We start from the raw sequence: 27,389 nt of genomic DNA, 5'->3' as shown, positions 1-27,389 counted from the left end.
AAATACTGAAGTTGGTTTTGTGAGAATGAATTCTGGGATTTCTAGTTTGTTTTTTTATTCTCGGAGGCTGCTGTGAGACAGGACATGTCTGTCTGTCTGTCTCTACAGGATGAAGACATGTGACCTGTTTGGGACAAGTGATCCTTTCTGGACTTCCCCGGTGGACCTGAACTTCCTGTGGTCCCTGTCTTGTTTCCGTGATGTCATCAGCGTGGTGTCATGTTGATTGTCCCTCTAACCTCTTTAAGTCACCTGCAACAAGTAGGCTGATGTACAGTGTGTACAGCAGGAAGTCCAGCTCAGACCTCACTGTGTTGAAACCTGAAGAGGCTGGAAACTCACACCTCTGTCCCATCTGGAACCAGGAGTAACCTAATCCGGGTCACCTGACACCTCCTCAGCTCAACCCATCTGCGTCCCCACAGTATCCTCGCCGTCCTGCAGCATGGCGGATGCCGGGGCCTGGAGGATGCACCAGGATGGCCCCCGGATCCTCCAACCAGGACCAGGACAAGGATCTGGACCGGGACCAGCTCAAAACCGTGTGTGGATCTCTCTGATTGCAGGTGAGAGTCTGACATCATCAGCGTGACATAAAAAGAGGACTAATCTGAGCTTTAAACCTGCAGTCTAGTTCGCGAACCAGTCGACAGGTGAGATTATTTTACACGTTTCCAACGCCACGCTGACGTTGTGTGTTTGGTTCAGCTCAGGTCGAGACAAAATAAAAGTCCAGTGATCGTCTTTTTTTCCATTGGTAGGTGTCATATTTGTTTCAGCACACCTGAGATCAGGTGGAGTTATTTCATTTATTTACCAGCCTGCTGTGAGGGATGAAACAATATTCAGACTGAGAAGAAGTTATCACCTTTACAAAGTGCACAAAACCTCGGGTCATTCAATCATAAAGAAACAACTAAACAACTGAAGTCTGTGATATGAGAGTTTAATGCAGACATGAAATACAGGAACAGAGCAAAAAGGAATGGAAATATAAATACAATATACTGTAATATACACTAATGCATGCATATCTGTACTTGATATACAAGAAATAACTGAAACAAAAAAAAAACATTTTACTTACCAACAAACAGTTTTTGTTTTTCTGTTCATCTTTGATATGAAATTGAGACTCTGAGAGAAACTTAATGGAAATAAAGAGGAGAGAGATGTGTGTTCGATCACTTGTAGTCGTGAATATGAAACATGTTCATCCGGTAAAAGAACTGAATTAATAAGGTCCGTCAGTGACCGTCTTCCTTCTTCTTTAAAATGACATTTGAATCCCGAAAGTCACAAACATGATGTTTTTTCACCAGGATAAGAACTAACAACTAACTAAAATACTAACGTGTTTTATTCGTACGAGATAAAAGAAGATCATTTTTGCAGTACTTTGGGGACATTTTATATCTATGTTTAGGGCTTCCAAAGATATCCAGTTGTGTATATCTGTTTAAATTGTGTGAAAAGGGAAGAGGAAGTACACAGAACGTAAATATTTGGTCTAAACGTGAAGTTTGGTGTAGACGAGATGAGAATGTTCACGATTTCTTTCCTCCTTATAATAAAAACGTGTTTTGCTTCTGTCGGTACATGAAAGCCTCATTTAGTGCGTTTCCCAGCGGACCGTGAAGGCAGCACAGTCTGTTCCGTTTGGTGATTGGTTGTGGTTGCTATGGGAGCGGCTCCCATTGCTGTGGTAACGTGTCTTAAGGAGGGATTTGGTCAATCAGAGTTTCAGACTCTCGAACCGTCGTCAAGTAGTTACGGCAGTAACATGCTACCATGCTAACCCCGGAATGTTTACCGGTGAAAAAACGGAAAACCAAACAACGGAAACGGTAGAAAAGGTACCTCTGTGAGCAAAGACCAGCCGCAGAGACTGATGGGAAACTAAGGAGAAAGTTTTAAAGTTTTTAACAGACTCCGTTCACCCGCCTGCTAGCTCTATTGCTAGCCTGCTAACGGCTAACCGAGCTGTTAGCAGTAAAAAAAGTTTCAGAAGCTAGCTGGTAGAGGTGAGAGAGACCAGGAATTAGACGGATCCATGACCGTAGAGGGAGTCCGGCACTCCCCGATCCTGTCTGCCCTGTTCAGGATGACGGAGGACTCCGAGCTGCTGGGGGCCGCGCAGTTTATTAAAGGTAACTTTACAAAGAGTTTATTAAAGGTAGCTTTATAAAGAGTTTATTAAACTTTATAAAGAGCTTATTTAACGGTTTATTAAAGGTGAGTTACAAAATAGTTTATTAAACAGTTTATTAAAGGTAACGTTACCAAGTGTTAATTAAACACTTTATTAAAGGTAACTTTCTAAAGAGTTTATTAACAGTTAATTTAAGGTAATTTTACAAATAGTTTATTAAACCGTTTATTAAAGGCAACTCTACAAATAGTTTATTAAAGGTAGCTTTATAAAGAGTTTAATTTAACACTTTATTAAAGGTAAGTTAAAACTAGTTTATTAAAGAGTTTACTAAAAGGTAACGTTACCAAATGTTAATAAAACAGTTAATTAAAAGTAACTTTACAAAGAGTTTATTGAACAGTTCATTAAATAGTTTATTAAAGAGTCACAGATTTCATTATGAGTTAAAAAAAAAACTGTTGTAAGACTTAATTGAATGTAAAATGTATTGATTATTTGCTATAAACAAACCATGGATAAATAAGATCGATCGATCGATCGATCGATAGATCTACACTTCCAGCAGGTGTAATCTGTTTTGTATTAAGACAGACATGAAAGCATGTTAATATGTCCTTTAAAGCTGATAGACTGTCTGATCAGCTGATCAACAGGTTATTGGTTAGTGATCAGGGTCACCTTGGTAACATTGTTTGTTGGAACCAAACTAAAACAGGAAAAAGGTAAAGGTCTCCATCAGAACAGCAACTGTTCCAGTTGAGTTTTTCTCTTTTTGATGTTGTCTGATCATATTTGGACTGAAGTGACGGACATGTTTACTGATGATCAGCTGATTCAGGACTCTGGATCACAGATGACGATGAGCAGGTGTGATCCCGACAGATCGATAATGAACCAGCGTGCTGCTGTTTGCTTCCTTGCTGTCGGGCTGTTGCTGTCTTATAAACATGCTGAGTGGTCCTCTTCCTCCTGTTGAGTCTTCAGCTGCTGGTCAGGACGCTGTGATGAGATGATTAACGAGATAAAAGACAAACGTCTGCGCACTGAACTCGATTGTATCAGACGCCTCTTTGTCTTCTTTCACTTCTTCACACTCCAAAATGATTCAAATCAGAAAACCTTCCAACTGCACATGTCTTGTTTTTCAGGCGCAGAAATTCAGCAGTTATATCAGTGATTTAAAAATAAGGAGTGTGTTCAGAATAATTTGTGAACAAACCCAAACTGTGTATCACTAAGTGATATTTATAGAGTAATTCAATGATCTGTAATATTTATAGATCTACATCAAATTGGAATCAAATGACACCAAAATATATCTTAAAAAGAAAACATTAATGTAAAAACAGAGTCAGTGGACAGGCGGCTTTCATTGGGTCTTGGATTCAGATGCTTTGTTGAACTGATCTGGGTTCAGTTTTCATCAGTTTTTTAACCTTGTTCGTCTCTCTGTCTCTAACAGAGCGTCTGTACTTCGCCACATTACGTAGCAAACCGAAAAGCACTGCCAACACACACTACTTCTGCACCGATGACGAGTTCCTCTACGAAAAGTAAGTCCAACAACCTCAATGGATGAAACTGTCATTAAACAGTGCACCGCCTGTGTGTGTGTGTGCATGAACAGTGTGTGTGTATGTGCATGAACAGTGTGTGTATGTGCATGAACAGTGTGTATATGTGCATGAACAGTGTGTATATGTGCATGAACAGTGTGTGTATGTGCATGAACAGTGTGTATATGTGCATGAACAGTGTGTATATGTGCATGAACAGTGTGTATATGTGCATGAACAGTGTGTGTATACACATAGAGACTGTGTTTTCCTCAGTGTGTGACATGCTGAGCTGAGTTTATATTTGTTCCCCTCAGGTCCACAGTTAAGTTTTATTCTGCTCTTTATATTCTAAGATGAAACCTGTTACTGATGTTTGAAAGCTAAAGTTCATAAACCAAAGGAATTAAACCACGTGGGGCACCTGGACCCAGTGGCATCGCTGGCTGAGCTCTCAAAGTGCAGATCAGCTGGTGGATATCGTCACTTTTTAATCTGCTCCAGTCTGGAGTCCACCATTGTCCCCGTGCCCAAAACAAACCAAAGCTCCCTACCTGAACAAATGCAGTTGGACTCACCTCCACCTTCATTAAAACCTTTGGGCCTCAGTTTGTAAACCTGGACTGCAGGAACACAGGTGAGACTGCTGTTTATTGAGTCGGTGCAGCATTCATGACCGTTGTGCCCTCGTCATCGAGCTCAGAGACCCGGGGCGATGTGACCAGATCCTGAACTTCGTGATGGACAGACCCCAGGTCTGCTGTGCAGATAGACAGCATCACATCCTCCACCCTGACTCTGTTGTACATCCTGTTCACTCATGACCACCACCCACAGCTCCAACACATCATCTGTTCGCTAACAACACAGTCGTCATCAGACAGATCACCGCTGGCATCTCGTTTCCAGGACAACGACCTCCACCTTAACATCAACAGGAAGTAACAGGGAAAAGTCCCATCACCATCAATGGTTCTACAGTGACAGGACAGCAGCTTCAGGTTCCTTGGGGTCCACATCAGCGAGGACACGCAGCACACTGAGACCATCACGAAGACAATGAGACTGCAGCTCAGGCTGAGGAGGCTCAACATGGACTCCAGGATACTCCACACTGAACACAGGTTCACCGCTGAGAGTGTCCTGACTGGCTGCAGCACCACCTGCTGTGTCAGTTGACTGTTTACAACCTGTTCACAGTTTCAGGAACAGTTTCTGCACTTGTAGAGTGATCTGTTAAGCTGTCACACAGCACTGAGGATCCATACTCCAGACTTTAGTCCAGGACGAACAGACAGATCAGTTTATCCCCAGCACATGGTATGACGGTACAGTTAGCAGGTCTGAGGTCAGTGCTGAAATTTCACTGACAGATACTGTGACTCTTTTCTCTACTTTTATTCTACATTTTATTCTTTACTTTTAAACTCGATGAGTTTCAACTCAGCAGAAATTCAGCTTATTGCATGAACATGAATGAGCTGCAGCTGAGAGGTTGTTGGTGGCGGTCTTCAGTCACTTCCTACGTTTTGTTTTAACACTGTTGCTAAGTTAAAATTAAACTGCAGCTCTTGTGATTTGAAACTTCACCCTTTAAATCTGCATTTGGACATAAAACAATGAATTATTTAGCTCTCTGTGACGTGATGAGAAGACATTAAAACAACAATAGTCAGAACACGTGATTTTAATCCCTGAGTTAAGTACTGGTTTCAGTCTGTAGCCTGGTCCTGGACTGGGTGTAGCTCAGTGTTCAGGCTGCTCACAGATCAGATAAATCTTTGATAAAGAGAAAATATGTTTGCTCTTCATGACTTTCATTTCAACCCACCGTGCAGGATCAGCTGTCTGACTGTGTGTCCTCTGTGTGTCTCCAGTTTCTATGCAGACTTTGGTCCTCTGAATCTGGCCATGTTGTACCGATACTCCTGCAAACTCAACAAGAAGCTGAAGGTGAGTTTCTGCCGCTGACTCACCGAAACAGGAATGTCCAGAATGCAGCAGGCGAGGTCGCATTCATCACAACAGAGTCACCCTGTCACTGTGAGGCTTCACTCTGTCACTCTGAGGCTTCACTCTGTCACTCTGAGGTTTCACTCTGAGGCTTCACTCTGAGGCTTCACTCTGAGACTTCACTCTGTCACTCTGAGGTTTCACTCTGAGGTTTCACTCTGAGGTTTCACTCTGAGGCTTCACTCTGAGGTTTCACTCTGAGGCTTCACTCTGAGGCTTCACTCTGTCACTCTGAGGTTTCACTCTGAGGTTTCACTCTGAGGCTTCACTCTGAGGTTTCACTCTGAGGCTTCACTCTGTCACTCTGAGGCTTCACTCTGAGGCTTCACCCTGTCACTCTGAGGTTTCACTCTGAGGCTTCACTCTGAGGCTTCACTCTGTCACTCTGAGGTTTCACTCTGAGGCTTCACTCTGTCACTCTGAGGCTTCACTCTGAGGTTTCACTCTGTCACTCTGAGGCTTCACTCTGAGGTTTCATTCTGTCACTCTGAGGTTTCACTCTGTCACTCTGAGGCTTCACTCTGTCACTCTGAGGCTTCACTCTGAAGCTTCACTCTGAGGTTTCACTCTGTCACTCTGAGGTTTCACTCTGAGGTTTCACTCTGTCACTCTGAGGCTTCACTCTGTCACTCTGAGGCTTCACTCTGAAGCTTCACTCTGAGGCTTCACCCTGTCACTCTGAGGCTTCACTCTGAGGTTTCACTCTGTCACTCTGAGGCTTCACTCTGAAGCTTCACTCTGAGGTTTCACTCTGTCACTCTGAGGTTTCACTCTGTCACTGAGGTTTCACTCTGAGGTTTCACTCTGTCACTCTGAGGCTTCACTCTGTCACTCTGAGGCTTCACTCTGTCACTGAGGTTTCACTCTGAGGTTTCACTCTGTCACTCTGAGGTTTCACTCTGTCACTCTGAAGCTTCACCCTGTCACTCTGAGGTTTCACTCTGAGGCTTCACTCTGTCACTCTGAGGCTTCACTCTGAGGTTCCACTCTGTCACTCTGAGGCTTCACTCTGTCACTCTGAGGCTTCACTCTGAAGCTTCACTCTGAGGTTTCACTCTGTCACTCTGAGGTTTCACTCTGTCACTGAGGTTTCACTCTGAGGTTTCACTCTGAGGCTTCACTCTGTCACTCTGAGGTTTCACTCTGTCACTCTGAGGCTTCACTCTGAGGCTTCACTCTGTCACTCTGAGGCTTCACTCTGAGGCTTCACTCTGTCACTCTGAGGCTTCACCCTGTCACTCTGAGGTTTCACTCTGTCACTGTGAGGCTTCACTCTGTCACTCTGAGGCTTCACTCTGAGGCTTCACTCTGAGGCTTCACTCTGTCACTCTGAGGTTTCACTCTGTCACTCTGAGGCTTCACTCCGAGGTTTCACTCTGTCACTCTGAGGCTTCACTCTGAGGCTTCACTCTGTCACTCTGAGGCTTCACTCCGAGGTTTCATTCTGTCACTCTGAAGCTTCACTCTGTCACTCTGAGGTTTCACTCTGAGGCTTCACTCTGTCACTCTGAGGCTTCACTCTGAGGTTTCACTCTGTCACTCTGAGGCTTCACTCTGTCACTCTGAGGTTTCACTCTGAGGTTTCACTCTGTCACTCTGAGGTTTCACTCTGTCACTCTGAAGCTTCACCCTGTCACTCTGAGGTTTCACTCTGAGGCTTCACTCTGTCACTCTGAGGCTTCACCCTGTCACTCTGAGGTTTCACTCTGAGGTTTCACTCTGTCACTCTGAGGCTTCACCCTGTCACTCTGAGGTTTCACTCTGAGGTTTCACTCTGTCACTCTGAGGCTTCACCCTGTCACTCTGAGGTTTCACTCTGAGGTTTCACTCTGTCACTCTGAGGCTTCACCCTGTCATTTTGAGGCTTCACCCTGTCACTCTGAGGCTTCACTCTGAGGTTTCACTCTGTCACTCTGAGGCTTCACTCTGTCACTCTGAAGCTTCACTCTGTCACTCTGAGGTTTCACTCTGAGGCTTCACTCTGTCACTCTGAGGTGTCATTCTGTCACTCTGAGGTTTCACTCTGTCACTCTGAGGCTTCACTCTGTCACTCTGAGGCTTCACCCTGTCACTCTGAGGTTTCACTCTGAGGTTTCACTCTGTCACTCTGAGGTTTCACTCTGAGGTTTCACTCTGTCACTCTGAGGTTTCACTCTGTCACTCTGAAGCTTCACCCTGTCACTCTGAGGTTTCACTCTGAGGCTTCACTCTGTCACTCTGAGGCTTCACCCTGTCACTCTGAGGTTTCACTCTGAGGCTTCACTCTGTCACTCTGAGGCTTCACTCTGAGGTTCCACTCTGTCACTCTGAGGCTTCACTCTGTCACTCTGAGGCTTCACTCTGAAGCTTCACTCTGAGGTTTCACTCTGTCACTCTGAGGTTTCACTCTGTCACTGAGGTTTCACTCTGAGGTTTCACTCTGTCACTCTGAGGCTTCACTCCGAGGTTTCATTCTGTCACTCTGAGGCTTCACTCTGAGGCTTCACTCTGTCACTCTGAGGTTTCACTCTGTCACTCTGAGGCTTCACTCTGTCACTCTGAGGTTTCACTCTGTCACTCTGAGGCTTCACTCTGAGGCTTCACTCTGAGGCTTCACTCTGTCACTCTGAGGTTTCACTCTGTCACTCTGAGGTTTCACTCTGTCACTGAGGTTTCACTCTGAGGTTTCACTCTGAGGCTTCACTCTGTCACTCTGAGGCTTCACCCTGTCACTCTGAGGCTTCACTCTGTCACTCTGAGGTTTCACTCTGTCACTCTGAGGCTTCACTCTGAGGCTTCACTCTGTCACTCTGAGGCTTCACTCTGAGGCTTCACTCTGTCACTCTGAGGCTTCACCCTGTCACTCTGAGGTTTCACTCTGTCACTGTGAGGCTTCACTCTGTCACTCTGAGGCTTCACTCTGAGGCTTCACTCTGAGGCTTCACTCTGTCACTCTGAGGTTTCACTCTGTCACTCTGAGGCTTCACTCCGAGGTTTCACTCTGTCACTCTGAGGCTTCACTCTGAGGCTTCACTCTGTCACTCTGAGGCTTCACTCCGAGGTTTCATTCTGTCACTCTGAAGCTTCACTCTGTCACTCTGAGGTTTCACTCTGAGGCTTCACTCTGTCACTCTGAGGCTTCACTCTGAGGTTTCACTCTGTCACTCTGAGGCTTCACTCTGTCACTCTGAGGTTTCACTCTGAGGTTTCACTCTGTCACTCTGAGGTTTCACTCTGTCACTCTGAAGCTTCACCCTGTCACTCTGAGGTTTCACTCTGAGGCTTCACTCTGTCACTCTGAGGCTTCACCCTGTCACTCTGAGGTTTCACTCTGAGGTTTCACTCTGTCACTCTGAGGCTTCACCCTGTCACTCTGAGGTTTCACTCTGAGGTTTCACTCTGTCACTCTGAGGCTTCACCCTGTCACTCTGAGGTTTCACTCTGAGGTTTCACTCTGTCACTCTGAGGCTTCACCCTGTCACTCTGAGGCTTCACCCTGTCACTCTGAGGCTTCACTCTGAGGTTTCACTCTGTCACTCTGAGGCTTCACTCTGTCACTCTGAAGCTTCACTCTGTCACTCTGAGGTTTCACTCTGAGGCTTCACTCTGTCACTCTGAGGTGTCATTCTGTCACTCTGAGGTTTCACTCTGTCACTCTGAGGCTTCACTCTGTCACTCTGAGGCTTCACCCTGTCACTCTGAGGTTTCACTCTGAGGTTTCACTCTGTCACTCTGAGGTTTCACTCTGAGGTTTCACTCTGTCACTCTGAGGTTTCACTCTGTCACTCTGAAGCTTCACCCTGTCACTCTGAGGTTTCACTCTGAGGCTTCACTCTGTCACTCTGAGGCTTCACCCTGTCACTCTGAGGTTTCACTCTGAGGCTTCACTCTGTCACTCTGAGGCTTCACTCTGAGGTTCCACTCTGTCACTCTGAGGCTTCACTCTGAAGCTTCACTCTGAGGTTTCACTCTGTCACTCTGAGGTTTCACTCTGTCACTGAGGTTTCACTCTGAGGTTTCACTCTGTCACTCTGAGGCTTCACTCCGAGGTTTCATTCTGTCACTCTGAGGCTTCACTCTGAGGCTTCACTCTGTCACTCTGAGGTTTCACTCTGTCACTCTGAGGCTTCACTCTGTCACTCTGAGGTTTCACTCTGTCACTCTGAGGCTTCACTCTGAGGCTTCACTCTGAGGCTTCACTCTGTCACTCTGAGGTTTCACTCTGTCACTCTGAGGCTTCACTCCGAGGTTTCACTCTGTCACTCTGAGGCTTCACTCTGAGGCTTCACTCTGAGGCTTCACTCTGTCACTCTGAGGTTTCACTCTGTCACTCTGAGGCTTCACTCTGAGGCTTCACTCTGAGGCTTCACTCTGTCACTCCGAGGTTTCATTCTGTCACTCTGAAGCTTCACTCTGTCACTCTGAGGTTTCACTCTGAGGCTTCACTCTGTCACTCTGAGGCTTCACCCTGTCACTCTGAGGTTTCACTCTGAGGTTTCACTCTGTCACTCTGAGGCTTCACTCTGTCACTCTGAGGTTTCACTCTGAGGTTTCACTCTGTCACTCTGAGGTTTCACTCTGTCACTCTGAAGCTTCACCCTGTCACTCTGAGGTTTCACTCTGAGGCTTCACTCTGTCACTCTGAGGCTTCACTCTGAGGTTCCACTCTGTCACTCTGAGGCTTCACTCTGTCACTCTGAGGCTTCACTCTGAGGTTTCACTCTGTCACTCTGAGGCTTCACTCTGAGGCTTCACTCTGTCACTCTGAGGCTTCACCCTGTCACTCTGAGGCTTCACTCTGTCACTCTGAGGTTTCACTCTGTCACTCTGAGGCTTCACTCTGTCACTGTGAGGCTTCACTCTGTCACTCTGAGGTTTTACTCCGAGGCTTCACTCTGTCACTCTGAGGTTTCACTCTGTCACTCTGAGGCTTCACTCTGAGGCTTCACTCTGAGGCTTCACTCTGTCACTCTGAGGTTTCACTCTGTCACTCTGAGGCTTCACTCCGAGGTTTCACTCTGTCACTCTGAGGCTTCACTCTGAGGCTTCACTCCGAGGTTTCATTCTGTCACTCTGAAGCTTCACTCTGTCACTCTGAGGTTTCACTCTGAGGCTTCACTCTGTCACTCTGAGGTTTCACTCTGAGGTTTCACTCTGTCACTCTGAGGCTTCACTCTGTCACTCTGAGGTTTCACTCTGAGGTTTCACTCTGTCACTCTGAGGTTTCACTCTGTCACTCTGAAGCTTCACCCTGTCACTCTGAGGTTTCACTCTGAGGCTTCACTCTGTCACTCTGAGGCTTCACCCTGTCACTCTGAGGTTTCACTCTGAGGTTTCACTCTGTCACTCTGAGGCTTCACCCTGTCACTCTGAGGTTTCACTCTGAGGTTTCACTCTGTCACTCTGAGGCTTCACCCTGTCACTCTGAGGTTTCACTCTGAGGTTTCACTCTGTCACTCTGAGGCTTCACCCTGTCACTCTGAGGTTTCACTCTGAGGTTTCACTCTGTCACTCTGAGGCTTCACCCTGTCACTCTGAGGCTTCACTCTGTCACTCTGAAGCTTCACTCTGAGGTTTCACTCTGTCACTCTGAGGCTTCACTCTGTCACTCTGAAGCTTCACTCTGTCACTCTGAGGTTTCACTCTGAGGCTTCACTCTGTCACTCTGAGGTGTCATTCTGTCACTCTGAGGTTTCACTCTGTCACTCTGAGGCTTCACTCTGTCACTCTGAGGTTTCACTCTGAGGCTTCACTCTGTCACTCTGAGGTGTCATTCTGTCACTCTGAGGTTTCACTCTGTCACTCTGAGGCTTCACTCTGTCACTCTGAGGTTTCACTCTGAAGCTTCACTCTGTCACTCTGAGGTGTCATTCTGTCACTCTGAGGTTTCACTCTGTCACTCTGAGGCTTCACTCTGTCACTCTGAGGTTTCACTCTGAGGCTTCACTCTGTCACTCTGAGGTTTCACTCTGTCACTCTGAGGCTTCACTCTGAGGCTTCACTCTGTCACTCTGAGGCTTCACTCTGTCACTCTGAGGTTTCACTCTGAGGTTTCACTCTGTCACTCTGAGGTTTCACTCTGTCACTCTGAGGTGTCATTCTGTCACTCTGAGGTTTCACTCTGTCACTCTGAGGCTTCACTCTGTCACTCTGAGGCTTCACTCTGAGGCTTCACTCTGAGGTTTCACTCTGAGGTTTCACTCTGAGGTTTCACTCTGTCACTCTGAGGTTTCACTCTGAGGCTTCACTCTGTCACTCTGAAGCTTCACTCTGTCACTCTGAGGTTTCACTCTGAGGCTTCACTCTGTCACTCTGAGGTTTCACTCTGTCACTCTGAGGTTTCACTCTGTCACTCTGAGGATGTCTGTGTTGTCAGGTCTGTGTAAACTTTATAACGTTGTATTGCTTTTTCTCTTCTACTCTATAAAATGTACCTTCAGTGTTTTGTTTTTGTTGCCATGGTGACGACATTCCTCTGGTTGACTGTTGTCATTCGTCATGGCGACCATCCAGCCGGCCGGTCTGGATTTACACCTTGGGATTAGTCCCGTTCACACTCACACCTCCTTATGTTCAGAGTGTGTACATGTCCAGGTAGAAAACACCTGAGAAACAAAGCATCATGGGACAGCAGAGCTTTGAGCAGCATGTTCAGTCAGTGTCAGCCTTTCTCTTTGCATGCTCTCCCCGTGTTTGCGTGGGGGTCCCCCCCCCCCCCATGTAAAACATGCATGCTGTGTTAGGTGAGTTAGGCCAAGGCACTGGCTAATAACTGGAGGTGGTCCCTCCTCACTTTGGGAGTTCTATTACAGAGAACTATTAACATTCAGGGTCAGAGGTCAGGGTGGCGTTTGAGTTGTCAGCACATCTGTAGCCCTGATTAAAATGAGTGATGTTAAATGTAGCTCTGTGCCGAGGCTGTTAGCTCAAACACTCATTTAGACAACACAGAGCTAACTGAATGTGCTGTATCCACGTCCAAAGAATGCTCCTCAGAGTAATATCTGTACATCCCACATGTCTAAAAGAGAAAACTCTCCATTCAGAGTGAAGCCGCTGTTTGCTGGACGCACGTTAACACCGACAGGCTTGATTAGATCCCAGATGGCCGTCTGGATGTGTGCTGTCTCAGACTTTTTCCTCTTCTGCTTCTTATGTTTGTATATAACTCACGTGTTAATGTTTGCTTCTTGTCTGTTCGTCATTCTTTATTTAGACCCTCGTTAGTTTACACAGAGTAGTCGCGAGTTTTCCACACAAACTGCTGTTCTCGGAGCTGTGTGTAATCTCACTGAGAGCTCCTCGAACTGAACTGTGTTAAATCTTTATAAGATGTTTGGTTTTGGACTGAAGTGTGTGAAATGACTGTTCGAGATGTCGTCTTTCCAAAGTGAAAGTGAGGCTGTTACACACATAAATAATGACTTCCTGGTAGCCACATGAAGCTACCTGCTGTACCCCTGTTCACCTCAGCCTGGAGGAACATGAGGAATCTTCACACGCACCAACAGCACATGAACGTGTGATCAGCTTTAAATATCTCAAACACACACAGTCAGTCACTAATGAGAAAATGAAGACGGGCAGCAGGTTCACAGCTCAGTGTCACAACCAGCAGCTGGTGTTTGTTCTCTCATGGCTCTGAGATCATTTCTGGTTTCACTTACATGTCAGTCATTTTCCACTAATGAATTAATTGTTTAGTCTATAAACGGTCATAAAGTAATGAGATCAATGTGGAAATGTCTTGTTTTGTTCTACCAGCAGTCCTAAAGCTGACCACATTCAGCTCATGACTGCCAGCAGAGGACGGAGGAGACTCTACTTTAACCCTGACTCACTTATTTAACTTGTTGACTAGTTTTCTGACCCTTTTAGCCCTCCTGTAGTCACGTTTATGATGTTTCTTCTTCTTCTCTGCAGTCGTTCACTCTGACCAGGAAGAGAATCGTTCACTACACCAGCTTCGACCAGAGGAAGAGATCCAATGCTGCCGTGCTGATTGGAGGCTACGCTGTGAGTCATCACTATCACTTCCTGTTTCAGCAGCACACAGGGCTCCTATTGGTCAGAGAACTGAGGCAACCTTACTTCCTGTTTACGTCCCCCCACGGATTCCTTAAGTATGGGACCTATAGTTCCAAAGCCTAAGGCCTTTTCGGACAGTTCTGGGTACTCCCTGACAGGAACTGCCCTCTGGGGGGCTCCCAGAGAAACAGATGCCTTCAGTGCCTTCTTCTTGCACTTACATCATCGGGAACATTGAAGTGACGTAAGCCAACCGGCAGTTGATGACATCAACCCATTTCTCCACTTTTCCATTTGCTACCTTCACAAACCCTCGTTCACACGGCTAGCGTGTTACACGCATGTTTTAAAAAGGCAGTTGCTGGTTCTGTATTGGCTCACGTGTTTGACCAATCAGCATGCACCTATGTCTGGACCAGCGGCTGTACACTGACACTGAGTTCCTCCAAACGACGTTCTAAGATCTACGATTGTTCCCAGTTCCCGCAGCGCGGACACAATTAAAAGGGAGCTTCTTAGAAAAATCTTAATCTGATAAAATCCACCATGTTAACGTTTCATGTTATTGTTTGACTGACACTGCGTCTCATGAACACGACCTTTAGAAAGGGTCAGGGTGAGTTCAGGTGTCTCGTGTCCAGAGACATGAAACCATCATGAAAGCATCCTGACAGTGAACAGGGTGTGCTAAATATCCCATCACAGCAGTGTAAATATAGTTCTCAGCAGGTCAGAACACACACACACACACACACACACACACACTCGTCTGGTGTGTGTGTGTGTGCTGAATATTTGATGCTGTTAAAGCAGCGGAAACAGAAGCTGATGGTGTGACAGTGAAGCTCTCATACAATCAGACCTGCACACAGCTGTGATTACTGTGGTTTTGAATAACTTTATCAGTTTTTACAGCAGCTCAGTGTTTCCTGGTTTGATCATGTGATGTATCCTGGTGTATGAATGTAGTGATGGGTGGATGTGTGACCTCTGTGTGTTTGCCTTTCAAACCCGATCATGATACTATCACCTGTTACCAATCTACCTGTTCACCTGTGGAATGATCCAAACAGAGAGGTTTATTATGGGGCAGGTCTGACACAGCAGGCTTTTGTTAGCATGAACTGACTCAACAACACCTGAACCTCCAGTCAGACATGATGATGATGATGATGATGGGTATCAGCTGTGTTTATTAGCCAGGTGTTCTTCATCAGACTCTGGGTGTTCACATTAAATTTGCTTCATCGTGGGACTCTTCTTCGGCACTAAACGGACCAGGAACAGGTTGTTATAATGGAGAGCGATGCTGTCAGTGTCAGAGGGGGGGGTGTCAGGAAGCTGCTGCTGCTGAAACTCATCAGCTCATCTGTTTCTTTGAGCTCTCAGTCGCTCTCAGAGCCTCCTGTTTATTTCTAACTGCTCGTTCTGAGGCTTTCAACTGATGCAGCACATTTAAACCTGAGACTCAGGACCTGGATTCAGGTCTGACTCTGTCCCCTAGTGGAGGACACGAGGAGGTCGCTTCAGCTTCTGCATGAGTCAAAGTGAAATGAACTTTATTGATTGAATATTATCTGTGATTAATACCAATAGACTAACAGCGGTCTCTAGTTTCTGTGCCTTCATCACTCTTTCAGTGTGCTGAAGATCAGCTGAGTCAGATTTAACGTGTTAATATCACCTGAAGGTTCCTGTGACTAAAAACCACAACACGAAGCTTCAGTTTGTTCTGCTGTGATCACACGGCTTCGCTCGCTGACATCACTAACGTACGACTCAGCAGGTCTGCAGGTAGAACGGATCCCTCAGCTCACAGTCTGGATCCTTAACAGCTGATTTAAACCTGAAACAGAGCCACCCTCCTGACGGTGAAAACTGGCTTCAGGCTCAACATACCTGCTCATTCAGTAATCTCTCTTCATAACAGACCCCTGTGTGTGATGTGTCTGATCTCCATGTTGTATGTTGGAGTCACTGCTCACCTGTGTGTCTCTCTCAGGTGATCTACCTGAAGAAAACTCCAGAAGAAGCCTACAGAGCTCTGATCTCTGGTTCCAATGCCTCCTACCTGCCTTTCAGGTGAGTGCCTTCGCTGCAGAGGTGCAGCTTCTTATTTTTGCTTGCTGGAATTATTCCTGCTGTTCACACTGGACACGAAGAGAGCTGTCAGTGTCAGTGGCCACATTCTGTGGAAATGTAGAGCAACATTTATCTGATTTGAGGCTGCAGCTGTAATATTATATTTTCTTCTTCTTTCAGTACTCAACCTATGCATATATATTTTTCTTCTACTGTCACACATTTATTTATTACTGTGCAGTAGAGCAAACACTGTACTTAATGTATCTGCACCCGCCTTGTGCAATTTTCTAAAAACCTTTTGCATTGTCTTATTTTTTATAGTGTAGCACCCCTGGTAGGGGATTAGTCCTAAGTCTTAACTTATCAACCAAAGTTTTTTCTTTTTTGTTGTGCAACAGCTCAGTAACACAAAGTGAACTCCACTGCTGTTGTGCAGTCTGAGGGTAGTCAGCGAGCTGAAGGGGGCTGATCCAGATGCTGAACTGTTTACTGTATGAACCATCAGAATCCACTGTCTGAATGTCTCACTGGTTCTCCAGCATTATGTGCACATCACTCATTTTCCACCACGTTGTCTGTCAGATGTTGAACTAAAGTTCAGCCTGCAGACGTTCTAATATCATTTACAGCAGAGAGGAATGGTGGAGAACATGAGGATGGCAGTTTAGACACATTCATCTTCATTCTGCACTCCACCTCAAACTCACCTCAAACTGTTTGTTGTCATGACGCTCGTTGGAAACTGATGTCAAAGTTTAACTTCTGACAGCAGCTGAAGAACAGGAGGAATAGAAGCTTCACTCTGTGTGTGTGTGTGTGAGTCAGGCTGCTTTCAGGGACACTTTTCACACAAACCAGTCAACTGGGGACAAGAGCTGTGTGTGTGTGTGTCTGTGTGTGTGTGTGTGTGTGTGTGTCTGTGTCTGTGTGTCTGTGTGTCTTTGTGTGCGTGTGTGTGTGTGTCTGTGTGTCTGTGTGCGTGTGTGTGTGTGTGTGTGTGTGTCTGTGTGTGTGCGTGTGTCTGTGTGTGTCTGTGTGTGCGTGTGTGTCTGTGTGTGTGTGTCTGTGTGCGTGCGTGTCTGTGCGTGTCTGTGTGTGTGTGGTGTGTCTGTCTGTGTGTGTGTGTGTGTGTGTGTGTGTGTGTGTCTGTCTGTCTGTCTGTCTGTGTGTCCGTGTGTGTGTGTCTGTGTCTGTGTCTGTCTGTCTGTCTGTGTGTGTGGTGTGTCTGTGTGTGTCTGTGTGCGTGTGCGTGTGTGTGTGTGTGTGTGTGTCTGTCTGTCTGTCTGTCTGTCTGTGTGTCCGTGTGTCTGTGTCTGTGTCTGTCTGTCTGTCTGTGTGTGTGTGTGGTGTGTCTGTGTGCGTCTGTGTGCGTGTGTGTGTGTGTCTGTGTGTCCGTGTGTGTGTGTGTGTGTGTGTGTGTAGGATAAAGGCCTTGTTGTTGCCTCTCAGTTATATAACAGCAGTGTGTGCTGTTGAATGGAGGCGTTCTCTGAGCTCTCTGCAGGCTACTGGTGGATTAAGCCTGAGGAGGCCACGCCCACTGAGTGACAGACAACAGTGAGGCGTTCACTGACCGTCCGAGATTAAATGACAAATTTGCCTGCTGTTGAGGCTGTGTTGTCTCAGAGCAGCTGTACAGGTGTGTTGAAGTGTGATCACCCGGGTGCAGGTGAGCCGCTGATGACATCAAAGCGCTGCAGTCACAGGTGTGAACTGAATCCTCCTGTTCTTAGAAAGTTTCTGCTATTGGTCAGTGGTGATGATGTCACACACTGATGGTCAGGAGGTACAGGGGGTCGTGCACTGATAACAGGGCTGGCGGATCAATCCCCACCTCACCTGTCAAAATGTACCTGGTCAGTACACTGAACCCTCAGTCAGACCAGGACCCTGAAGTGCTGTAGTGTGAATGTACAGCTGGCATCCTCCTCAGCCAGTGATGTACTTCAACACACCTGTACCTGTCAGCTGCAGCTGTGTGTGTGTGTGTGTGTGCGTGTGTGTGCGTGTGCGTGCGTGTACGTGTGTGTGTGTGTGCGCGCGTGTGTGTGCGCGTGTGTGTGTGTGTGTGTGTTTTCATTACATTTCAAGTCTGCAGCCTAATGTGACCTCAGCAGACAGAAGTATTTAGATGATCAATAATCACTGTGCACCTGCTGGGGGGGGTCCCACACATAGTTTGGTGAGCATCATGAAGTGGAGGTCCATACAGTTGAAGAAGGTGTATTGACCATCATTGTGTCTCTTTGTCTCCGCAGGGACGCTTCCTTTGGGAATTCCACCTTCAACCTCACAGTGCTGGAGTGTCTGCAGGGCATCAGGAAGGTGAGTTGGAATTATCCGATTCTGATTGGCCGGATGGAGTTCCTGATCACAGTGTGTCTTCTGTCTGTCAGACTGAGTCTCGGCTCCTTCAGCTGAAGCCCGTGATATGTTTGTGTTTCAGGCCCTGCAGCATGGCTTCTTCGACTTTGAGTCCTTCGACGTGGACGAGTACGAACACTACGAGGTAAACACCAGCAGCAGCTCTGGCTGCCGGTCCAGAGCGAGACCAGCAGCAGTCAGAGCGAGACCAGCAGCAGTCAGAGCCGCCGGTCCAGAGTGAGACCAGCAGCAGTCAGTCTGCCGGTCCAGAGTGAGACCAGCAGCAGTCAGAGCCGCCGGTCCAGAGTGAGACCAGCAGCAGTCAGTCTGCCGGTCCAGAGTGAGACCAGCAGCAGTCAGTCTGCCTGAACGCTGCAGAGATATCAATTATTTAGGTAGAAGAAGAAAAACCTTTGACATCTTTGCTGTTCTAGAGGTTTTTATGAGGAACAACAGAACAAAGACGATAACAGAAGAACTCAAGTTCACCAAACTCAGAGAAAAGTTTCTCTGAAATGAGCTGAACAAGAAAATGTAAGAACAGAAAACAGACGATTCGTCCGATCAGATCAACAAAGCAGATGTTACGTTTTAAAATGAAATAAATGATGAAGAAGACTGATGAGAGTGAACCGAGAGACATTCACTGACATGTTGTGGAGGTGTTCAGAGAATAAGAATGGAGCGCCCTCCTCAGGATGACCACTGTAATAACAGTTATAAGATCTGAACAGAGCATCAGACGAGCTTCATCATCATCATCAGTCACTGTTGACCATGAAGCCACAGTCACACTGATTTTTCTTTCTGTGTGTGTTTGCATGCGTGCGTGTGTGTGTGTTTCTGTGTTTGTGTGTGTGTGCGTGCATGTGTGTGTGTTTCTGTGTGTGTTTCTGTGTGTGTAGCGGGTGGAGAATGGAGATCTGAACTGGATCGTCCCAGGGAAGTTTGTGGCCTTCAGCGGACCTCATCCTAAAACCAAGGTGGAGAACGGTGAGTGTAGATGGAGACGCTGGTGGAAACATCCTGACAGTGTGTGGAACTCATTCAACGCTTGTCACCATGGAGACAACATGAAGACCTCTGTAACTCTCTGTAACACCTGTGTTTGCTCCGCCCCCTGCAGGTTACCCTCTCCACTCGCCTGAAGCCTACTTCCCGTACTTCAGGAAACACAACGTGACCGCCGTCATCCGTCTCAACAAAAAGATCTACGACTCCAAACGCTTCATGGACGCCGGCTTCAACCACTACGACCTCTTCTTCTTAGACGGCAGCACCCCCAGTGACATCATCACACGCCGCTTCCTGCACATCTGTGAGAGTACGGAGGGAGCGGTGGCAGTCCACTGCAAGGGTGAGGACTTCCTGTCTTTGTGTCCTCTCTGGTCTTGATCTTCCTCAGTCTGTCCTGTGTTGTCCCTTCAGTTCTGGTCCTGCAGTGGTCTGTCCTGGCTCCTGTCTGAGCTTCATTTGACTCTATTTTGTATCAGACAGCAACTAATGATTCTTTTCATTCTGGATCAATCTGCTGATTATTTCCTCCGTTAATCGATCGATCGATCGGTTTGGGAAAAAACAGAGATTTGAGAAGCTGAAATGTTTCAGACATTTTTTAATAAAAACTGACTCAAACAATAAATTAGTCACCAAAAGAGAGATGGATGGATTCTTCAGAACTCGTCATATGTAAAATGATAACCTGTGTGTCTGTCTGTCTGTCAGCTGGTCTGGGCAGGACGGGCACTCTGATTGGCTGTTACCTGATGAAACACTACCGCTTCACAGCAGGTGAGGCCATCGCCTGGATCAGGATCTGCAGACCAGGCTCTGTGATTGGACCGCAGCAGAACTTCCTGGAAGAGTGAGTCACGGATTATTTGTCTTTCAGTGTGACTCTGAAACGGAAACAGATTCACAGAGATGGACTTTAATTTCTGCAGATCAAATGTGTGTGTTACTGTGTGTGTGTTTGTTTGTGTGTGTTACTGTGTGTATATATATATTACTGTGTGTGTGTGTGTGTTACTGTCTATGTGTTACTGTGTGTGTGTGTTACTGTGTGTTACTGTGTGTGTATATTACTGTGTGTGTGTTACTGTGTGTGTGTTTGTTTGTGTGTCTTACTGTGTGTGTATGTTACTGTGTGTGTGTTACTGTGTGTGTGCGTGTGTTACTGCGTGTGCACGTTGCTGTCCTCGTTGCATTGTGGGAGTATCTGAAACACTGTTTCGTGCAGCGCCCCCCTGAGGCAGCAGCTGGTGGAGCCTGAGGTCAGGTGGCTCGGCGGTGCGGTGCGGCAGCACTGACGCAGCACAGACCTGCTGGTTTTCAACACGTGTCAGTTTCCATGCTGTTAGTTTGCATCTTCTGGTGCCAGTCTGTGTGTGTGTGTCGGCCTCCAGGACTCAGACCAGGACCGGGACTCTGACTGCAGACTGGTCACAGTGGGTGTGTGACGGATGAATCCACATCAGTTAGTAAGAAAGTAGATCCGAGGTCGCTTTGTCACTCAAAACCTTCACTCATTCTCAGTTTGTACCGTTTTCTGCACAGTAAACTGAATCTCTTTGGCTTGTGGACTGTTGGTGGAACTTAAAGCTGTTGAAACTGATTTGTAGCTGCCGGCGTTACCGTGGTGAAGCCTGAATGTGTGTTGGACCCTGTCGGTGCGACCGCTGACTGCCTGACGCTCAGCCTGTAAAGAAGCCTGATGAGGGTTAGAACTGACACCGTCTCTAATATTTGACATTGAAAATGTGTGTTTGTGTTTGTAGGAAGCAGCCAGCAATGTGGTTGCTAGGCGACAGCCAGCGTTCCCAGAAGACCAAGCTGGAGGAGACGGCGGTGTCTCACCTCATCACCAGTATGGATGACCTCACCGTAAACTCCGCCCACAACAATGCAAACTCCAGCCACAACAACAACATGTGCAGATCCCCGAGCAGCGACCGTCTGACCGAGGTCACACATATATATAACACACACGCACACACACACACACGCGCACACGCACACACGCATCCACGCACGCACGCACACACACACAAACACATGCACACACACGCACACACATGCACAAACACACAGACACACACACACACACACACACACACACACATGCACACACACGCACACATGCACACGCACGCACACACACACAGGCACACACACACGCACGCACAAACACACACACAAACAAACTCACGCACACACACAGGCTCAGGACACCGCTCAGTTTCACTGCTGCTACTTTCTTTTGTTTCACTCTACAATTGTGCGTGCGACCTGTCAGTCGTCTCATGGTGTGTTTTTTTATCCTCCAGAGTGAGACGGACGGCGGACCAGGTCTGACACAGGGAGACAAACTGAGAGCCTTAAAGAGCCGACGGCCCCCCCGGCCCGCCACCACCGGAGCCCTCAGGTACCAGATCCAGGTCGACAGCAGGTGTGATGGAGGCTGTAGCAATATGACCTAAACTTTATATGACAGTATTACAAAACTACTCAGAACAAGGTTCTGTCTCTTTTCATTCTATAAACGATGAAGGCAACACATCTGAAGGAAGAATAATATTTAAAAAATGGATGTTTATTGGCTCCAGTTAGAAATGAAAATGAGTCACCTGCCTCATGTTGTAGGTTAGTTATTAAATGTGATGCGATTCCTTCTCGGAGTTAAACAAGGTGTAGGATCAGGTGTGACAACAGCTTTTATCAGGCAGGAAACTCAAAGTACATCACATATTAACAGTCAGTGCACCTTCACATCCCTGTGTTACGTTACAGCAGGAAAATAGTCCTGCCCGTAACTCCAGTTCTATGAGGCTGTATGCTGCAGATGTGTGGGAGGCTGCAGCTGTGTGGGGGCTGTAGGTGTGATGGGTTCTGCAGGTGTGATGGAGGCTGCAGGTGTGATGGAGGCTGCAGGTGTGTGGGAGGCTGCAGGTGTGATGGGTTCTGCAGGTGTAATGGAGGCTGCAGCTGTGTGGGAGGCTGCAGCTGTGTGGGAGGCTGCAGCTGTGTGGGGGCTGTAGGTGTGATGGGTTCTGCAGGTGTGATGGAGGCTGCAGGTGTGTGGGAGGCTGCAGGTGTGGTGGGTTCTGCAGGTGTGATGGAGGCTGCAGGTGTGATGGGTTCTGCAGGTGTGATGGAGGCTGCAGCTGTGTGGGAGGCTGCAGGTGTGATGGGCTGGTAGGCTGTAAGTGTGATGGAGGCTGCAGGTGTGATGGAGGCTACACTACAGATGTGATGGGGGCTGCAGGTGTGATGGGGCTGCAGGTCTGATGGAGGCTACACTACAGATGTGATGGGGCTGCACGTGTGATGGAGGCTGTAGGTGTGATGGAGGCTGCAGGTGTGATGGGGGTGGTAGGCTGCAGGTATGATGGGGGCTGTAGGTGTGATGGGGGTGGTAGGCTGCAGGTGTGATGAAGGCTACAGATGTGATGGGGGCTGCATGTGTGATGGGGTGGTAGGCTGTAGGTGTGATGGGGGCTGCAGGTGTGATGGGGGTGGTAGGCTGCAGGTGTGATGAAGGCTACAGATGTGATGGGGGCTGCAGGTGTGATGGGGCTGCAGGTGTGATGGGGTGGTAGGCAGTAGGTGTGATGGGGGCTGCAGGTGTGATGGGGGTGGTAGGCTGCAGGTGTGATGAAGGCTACAGATGTGATGGGGGCTGCAGGTGTGATGGGGGTGGTAGGCTGCAGGTGTGATGAAGGCTACAGATGTGATGGGGGCTGTAGGTGTGATGGGGGCTGCAGGTGTGATGGGGGCTGCAGGTGTGATGGGGGTGGTAGGCTGCAGGTGTGATGGGGGCTGCAGGTGTGATGGAGGCTGTCAGTGTAATGGAGGTGGTGTACAGAGCAGTAGATGCTGCTTTGTTCTGCACAGGGTCTGACAGCCCAACCTCCTGCCAGACTTGGTTCAGGCAGATAAGACGTCTTCTATCAACCTGACTGGATGAACCTTCAGCGTTGTCCTCTTCTCCTTGCTCCTTGAAGAGGGTGAAGAGAAATCCAGACTCCATCAAAGACTGACTGACATGTTTCCTTTCAGGGTGGAGGAGGTGAAGATGCACAGCAGATCCGCCTCTCAGCCGCTCAGGTAAGTGATGATGACACGTTTCTCCTGACTGATCAATTACTCACCTGTCATTCACTCGACTGATGATAAACATGTATTGATTTGATTTGTGTCACCGTGATCAGATTGTCAATGGGTGTAGTTCAGGGCCCCTCGTCCCCACTCAAGTCCTCCAAGTTCCCAGCATCCTCTGCTTCCGCTGCAGCCAAGAGGATTGGAAGAAGTCCGTCGTCATCGGCATCCAACATCAGGAGGTCAGTGTTCCCACCCACTTCCTGTCCGCCTCACCACACCTCCTGACTGACTGACCCACTTCCTGTCTGATTTAAATCTGGATGAAGTCAGGTTTAACCCCGACTTAAACCTCAGTTGAACTGACCTGAAGTCAGGTTTAAACGTGGTTTAACTGTGATTTATCCTCAGCTCTCGGTTGGCCAGCTCTCTCAGCGATCTGTACACCGCAGACGTGGAGGAGGACAAAAACACTCCGTACTCCTCTCTTCCTCCCCCCTCTTCCTCCTCCTCTGTGTCTCTCAGTGCCTCCTCCTCCCCTCTGGCCCCGCCCTCTCTTTGTCGTTACGGTAATGGCCCTCGCAGCGTGACGCACGAGGTCAACAACAACGGCGGTCTGTACGGTGGCTCCGCGGCGCCCCCTGCAGGGAAAAGCTCTGGCTTTGTCCTCAGCAGCAGGCCGGGGCCTCAAGACTTCAGCCCACTTAGGGGCCCGGGGCCCTACAGTGCTCTGAAGGGCCCATCAGGACGCTACCTGAGTCGCTCCATCCCTGTAAGTCCTCTGACGCTGCAGCAGCTCAGCCTCTCTCTGCTGATTGGTCCTGTCTGTTCTGACATCATTAACACACTGGAAGCAGCTGCAGACGCATTTATTGTTTCTGTCAATATTTAGGAAAATCCTCTTCTTCTTTTTAATGTTCAGGTTGATTCCACTTTCATGTCTCTATGCTGAATATAGAGCTACAGCCAGCAGCTGTTAGCTTAGCATAGCATAAAGACTGGAACTAGGGGGGAGCAGCTCGCCTGTTTCCTGGTCTGACTCCGTCCAGTGGGGACAAACCTCCTGCTCCTGTCTGATGCTGCCGGTGTGTTTCTGACTTCAGGCCTTTTATTCTCTCCATGTCTGTTTCTGAACTTCACCTCAGCTGGGGTCACATGACCAGGGGTCACCTGATCAGACACAGTCTGTCCCCTCCATCGCCTCGTCGTCATGACTCTGAACTGTCAGATTGGCCGAAGCTTTAACAGACACATGGTGGGGGTGTGACTGTCGACTGACATGTGACTTTATTCTCTCTGCTGGTGTGATTCGGTGTTAATTATCACTAACAGGAAGCTGCTGCTGAGCTTTAAACGACCCGACAGGAGAGAAATGATTCGCTCGTAAATCTGAACTCAGTGAGCGATGAGCCCCGCCCTCACGAACCGCCCCAACATCACACTCATTTCTGTCTCCTTGTTCCTCCTCCCACCTGTTCATCGCTGCAGTTTTCTTTTTTCTGCTCTGAGAGTCAGGGAGGCTTCCCGTCACACCGTCCTGGGGGGGGGTCTGTCCTCCTCCTCGCTCGTAGCTTCAGGTTGATTTTCTGACCGAGGCGTCTCTGAACGGGGTCCTCTGACGGTCCAGAGAAGACCAGAGCTACTGAACGTGTCGATTCCTCTCATCTGTTAACGCACTCGTAGCAGAGAGGAGCTCTTTTTGCCCCGAGTTTCGCCTCTCAGGCTGAATGCCTCATTGATGAAGGTTGTTGGGTCTGTGTGCGGCTCAAAGAGACACACCCCAGGCCATGACAAAGAACCTCCAGAACTGAACACCCGTCAGAGAGAAGTGAAGCTCAGAGATGTTTGTAGGCATGATGGAAATATTAAAGCAGTACAGCTGATCTGTCAGAGGATCAGCTGACCCCCTCTCAGTCTGTATAGAGATTATATCAGCCATAAGTCTGCAGGACCAGCAGTCTGGTTTTCATCAGGTCCTGATGTGACAGCAGGACCTGATGCAGAATCACTGTGGTGGTTTTGTTCCAGCTCTGTGCAGCCTGACGTCTGTTTTCATGTTTCTTTCAGTCTCTTCAGTCCGAGTACGCCCAGTACTAGAACTGCAAGTCTGACCTGAGGACACATTACCCACAACCCCCCTGTGGTGCTCAAAGGGAAGCTAACACAGCAGCAGGAGATGAGCTCAGTGTGGACTGAAGGCGCCGAGGCCTGAACAGCTGCTGTCTGTTCTGAATGTAAATACGATGTCTGTAATCTACACGCGTGACGCAGAACCAGATATATTTACACACACAGATTTTATAATTCTTATTTGTGACAGAGGAAATATTTTGTTTTAAAGAGGTTCGTTTTGAGAGGAGCTTTTTGATAAACTGAAGGATCGGCTGACGACTCTCAGTCGTCATGGTTACAGTATTTACTTCCTGTTACTGCTCAGTAAACTGGCAGGTTGTGTTGATGAGACTGGTCAGTGTTCCACAGCAATAATATAACAGAAGAGGAAGAGGAAGACGAAGAGGAAGATGAAGAAGAAGAAGAAGGGACAAACTCAGGGGATCACACCTGTGTGCGTGCGTGTGTGTGTGTCTTTGTGTCTGTGTGTGTGTGTGTGTGTGTGTGTGTTTGTCTCTGTCTGTGTGTGTGTGTGTGTGTGTGTGTGTGTGTGTGTTTGTCTCTGTCTGTGTGTGTGTGTGTGTGTGTGTGTGTGTGTGTGTGTGTATATGTGTCTCTGTGTGTGTGTGTGTGTGTGTGTGTGTCTGTGTGTGTGTGTGTGTGTGTGTGTGTGTATGTGTCTGTGTGTGTGTGTGTGTGTGTGTGTGTTTTGAGGGGAATCGGTGTCTTTCAGACTCTGTAGCATAATGAAGAAGCTAGAAGGAGCTAGCAGTGAGCTAGCAGTGAGCTAGCAGTGAGCGGTAGCTGTGTGTAGTTAGTGTTTGGTAATCAGGGCTTTAATCATTAATCAATATGTGAAGTTCTTTTAATGGATTTTATTGCGGCTCGTCAATAATTAAAAAACTGAGCTCAACACGTTTACAATAATCTAAATATTTGTGTTGTACGAGAAAAATAAAACTTGATGCTAAACAGAATATTTCTTGTCCTTTTCGCTTGTTTAGAGGATGAATGTCAGCAGAAGGTTTCAGGTGTGTCGTCTGCGATGCAGCACTTCAATGTTTTTTTCTCGTCACGCTGCGCGCGGAAGGTTTCATGACCAACGTAAATATGAGCAACAAGAAGCTCGTGGTCACGTGAGGGAATTTAAACCAGCGGCTCCTTCTACTACATCAACTGTTCCTGAATTTATCCCTGAAACCCCCCCCTCAGTCAAACAACCACATGGAATTTAAGAGACTTTCTCCTAATCCATTATTCTGTCTCAGGTCAAAATGAAGTCAAATTAAAAACTGTTAAACTCTGCAGATAATTATTAATGACATCTTAATTTATTACTGTCCATTGATTCTCATCATAAAATGGGATTAAACAGAGTTTTGTATTAACGGATAAATGAAGGGAATGAACAGACTCAGGGGTTTGAAGTTGAAGTGGTCTCTGATCCAGAGCTGTTCCAGCAGCAGAGGGCTTTTAGAGGCGTCAGTGAAGAACTTCAGCCGTTACTTCACTCCTGAAAGTCCTGATCGTGTGTTTAATGTCCCTGAATTTTATTCAGACAACATTTAGAAAACGATGTTTTTTTTTTTTTGACTGCAGCGTTTCTGTCCGAGCAATAACAGAAAATAAAAGAATTTTTCTTCTGACAAAGTTTCCTCTGCTTTCATCTCTGTGGGACACATTACTACAATCCAGTACATTTACCGAAGTACACGGCAGTATGAGGTACTGTGAGATACTTAATTTATCTGACGGCTGGAGTTACTGATCAGATGAAGGTTTCACATAAAGAACCGTAAATGTTCATAATATGTAAAAGATGAAACTGACCAACAATTTATACAATTCCAGCTGAAACAGTTTCAAGTTTCATTGATTAGCTGATCAACAGAAAATTAATCTGCATTTGAAAACTGATTCACTGAGTCAGTTTTCAGAAAAATACTTTTTATGGTTTCAGCTTCTCAAATGTGACGATTTGCTGCTTTTCTTTTTTTAAA

The 27,389-nt window shown here is 47.3% G+C and overlaps 1 protein-coding gene across 2 annotated transcripts; it reads left to right on the top strand.

Moving 5' to 3' along the window:
• The first annotated feature begins 1,762 nt into the window (after positions 1-1,762).
• cdc14ab (cell division cycle 14Ab) lies at positions 1,763-25,964 on the top strand. Of its 2 annotated transcripts, XM_041935595.1 has the most exons (16): positions 1,763-2,150; positions 3,618-3,708; positions 5,589-5,664; positions 13,627-13,719; positions 15,734-15,813; positions 18,075-18,141; positions 18,263-18,325; positions 19,086-19,173; positions 19,307-19,537; positions 19,906-20,044; positions 20,958-21,144; positions 21,507-21,604; positions 23,239-23,286; positions 23,391-23,519; positions 23,689-24,049; positions 25,345-25,964. In XM_041935595.1, the coding sequence occupies exons 1-16, from the start codon at positions 2,054-2,056 to the stop codon at positions 25,372-25,374; spliced, it is 1,878 nt and encodes a 625-aa protein (XP_041791529.1). In that variant the 5' UTR covers positions 1,763-2,053; the 3' UTR covers positions 25,375-25,964. The 2 variants fall into 2 exon arrangements, with proteins under 2 accessions (XP_041791529.1, XP_041791530.1); XM_041935596.1 differs by lacking the exon at positions 23,689-24,049.
• Positions 25,965-27,389: the final 1,425 nt, after the last annotated feature.

The sequence above is a fragment of the Chelmon rostratus genome, chromosome 4 (genome assembly GCF_017976325.1).
Source record: "Chelmon rostratus isolate fCheRos1 chromosome 4, fCheRos1.pri, whole genome shotgun sequence".
NCBI lineage: Eukaryota > Metazoa > Chordata > Actinopteri > Chaetodontiformes > Chaetodontidae > Chelmon > Chelmon rostratus.
Note: the sequence above shows the minus strand (reverse complement) of the source record. Positions and strands in the feature narration are given on the sequence as shown.

Excerpts from the sequence above, each read along its gene's own strand:
- cdc14ab (XM_041935595.1), top strand. The coding sequence starts at position 2,054 with ATGACCGTAGAGGGAGTCCGGCACTCCCCGATCCTGTCTGCCCTGTTC. Across the intron at positions 15,814-18,074 it reads GCCTCCTACCTGCCTTTCAG|GGACGCTTCCTTTGGGAATT; the intron begins GTGAGTGCCTTC and ends TTGTCTCCGCAG. Across the intron at positions 19,538-19,905 it reads GGTGGCAGTCCACTGCAAGG|CTGGTCTGGGCAGGACGGGC; the intron begins GTGAGGACTTCC and ends TCTGTCTGTCAG.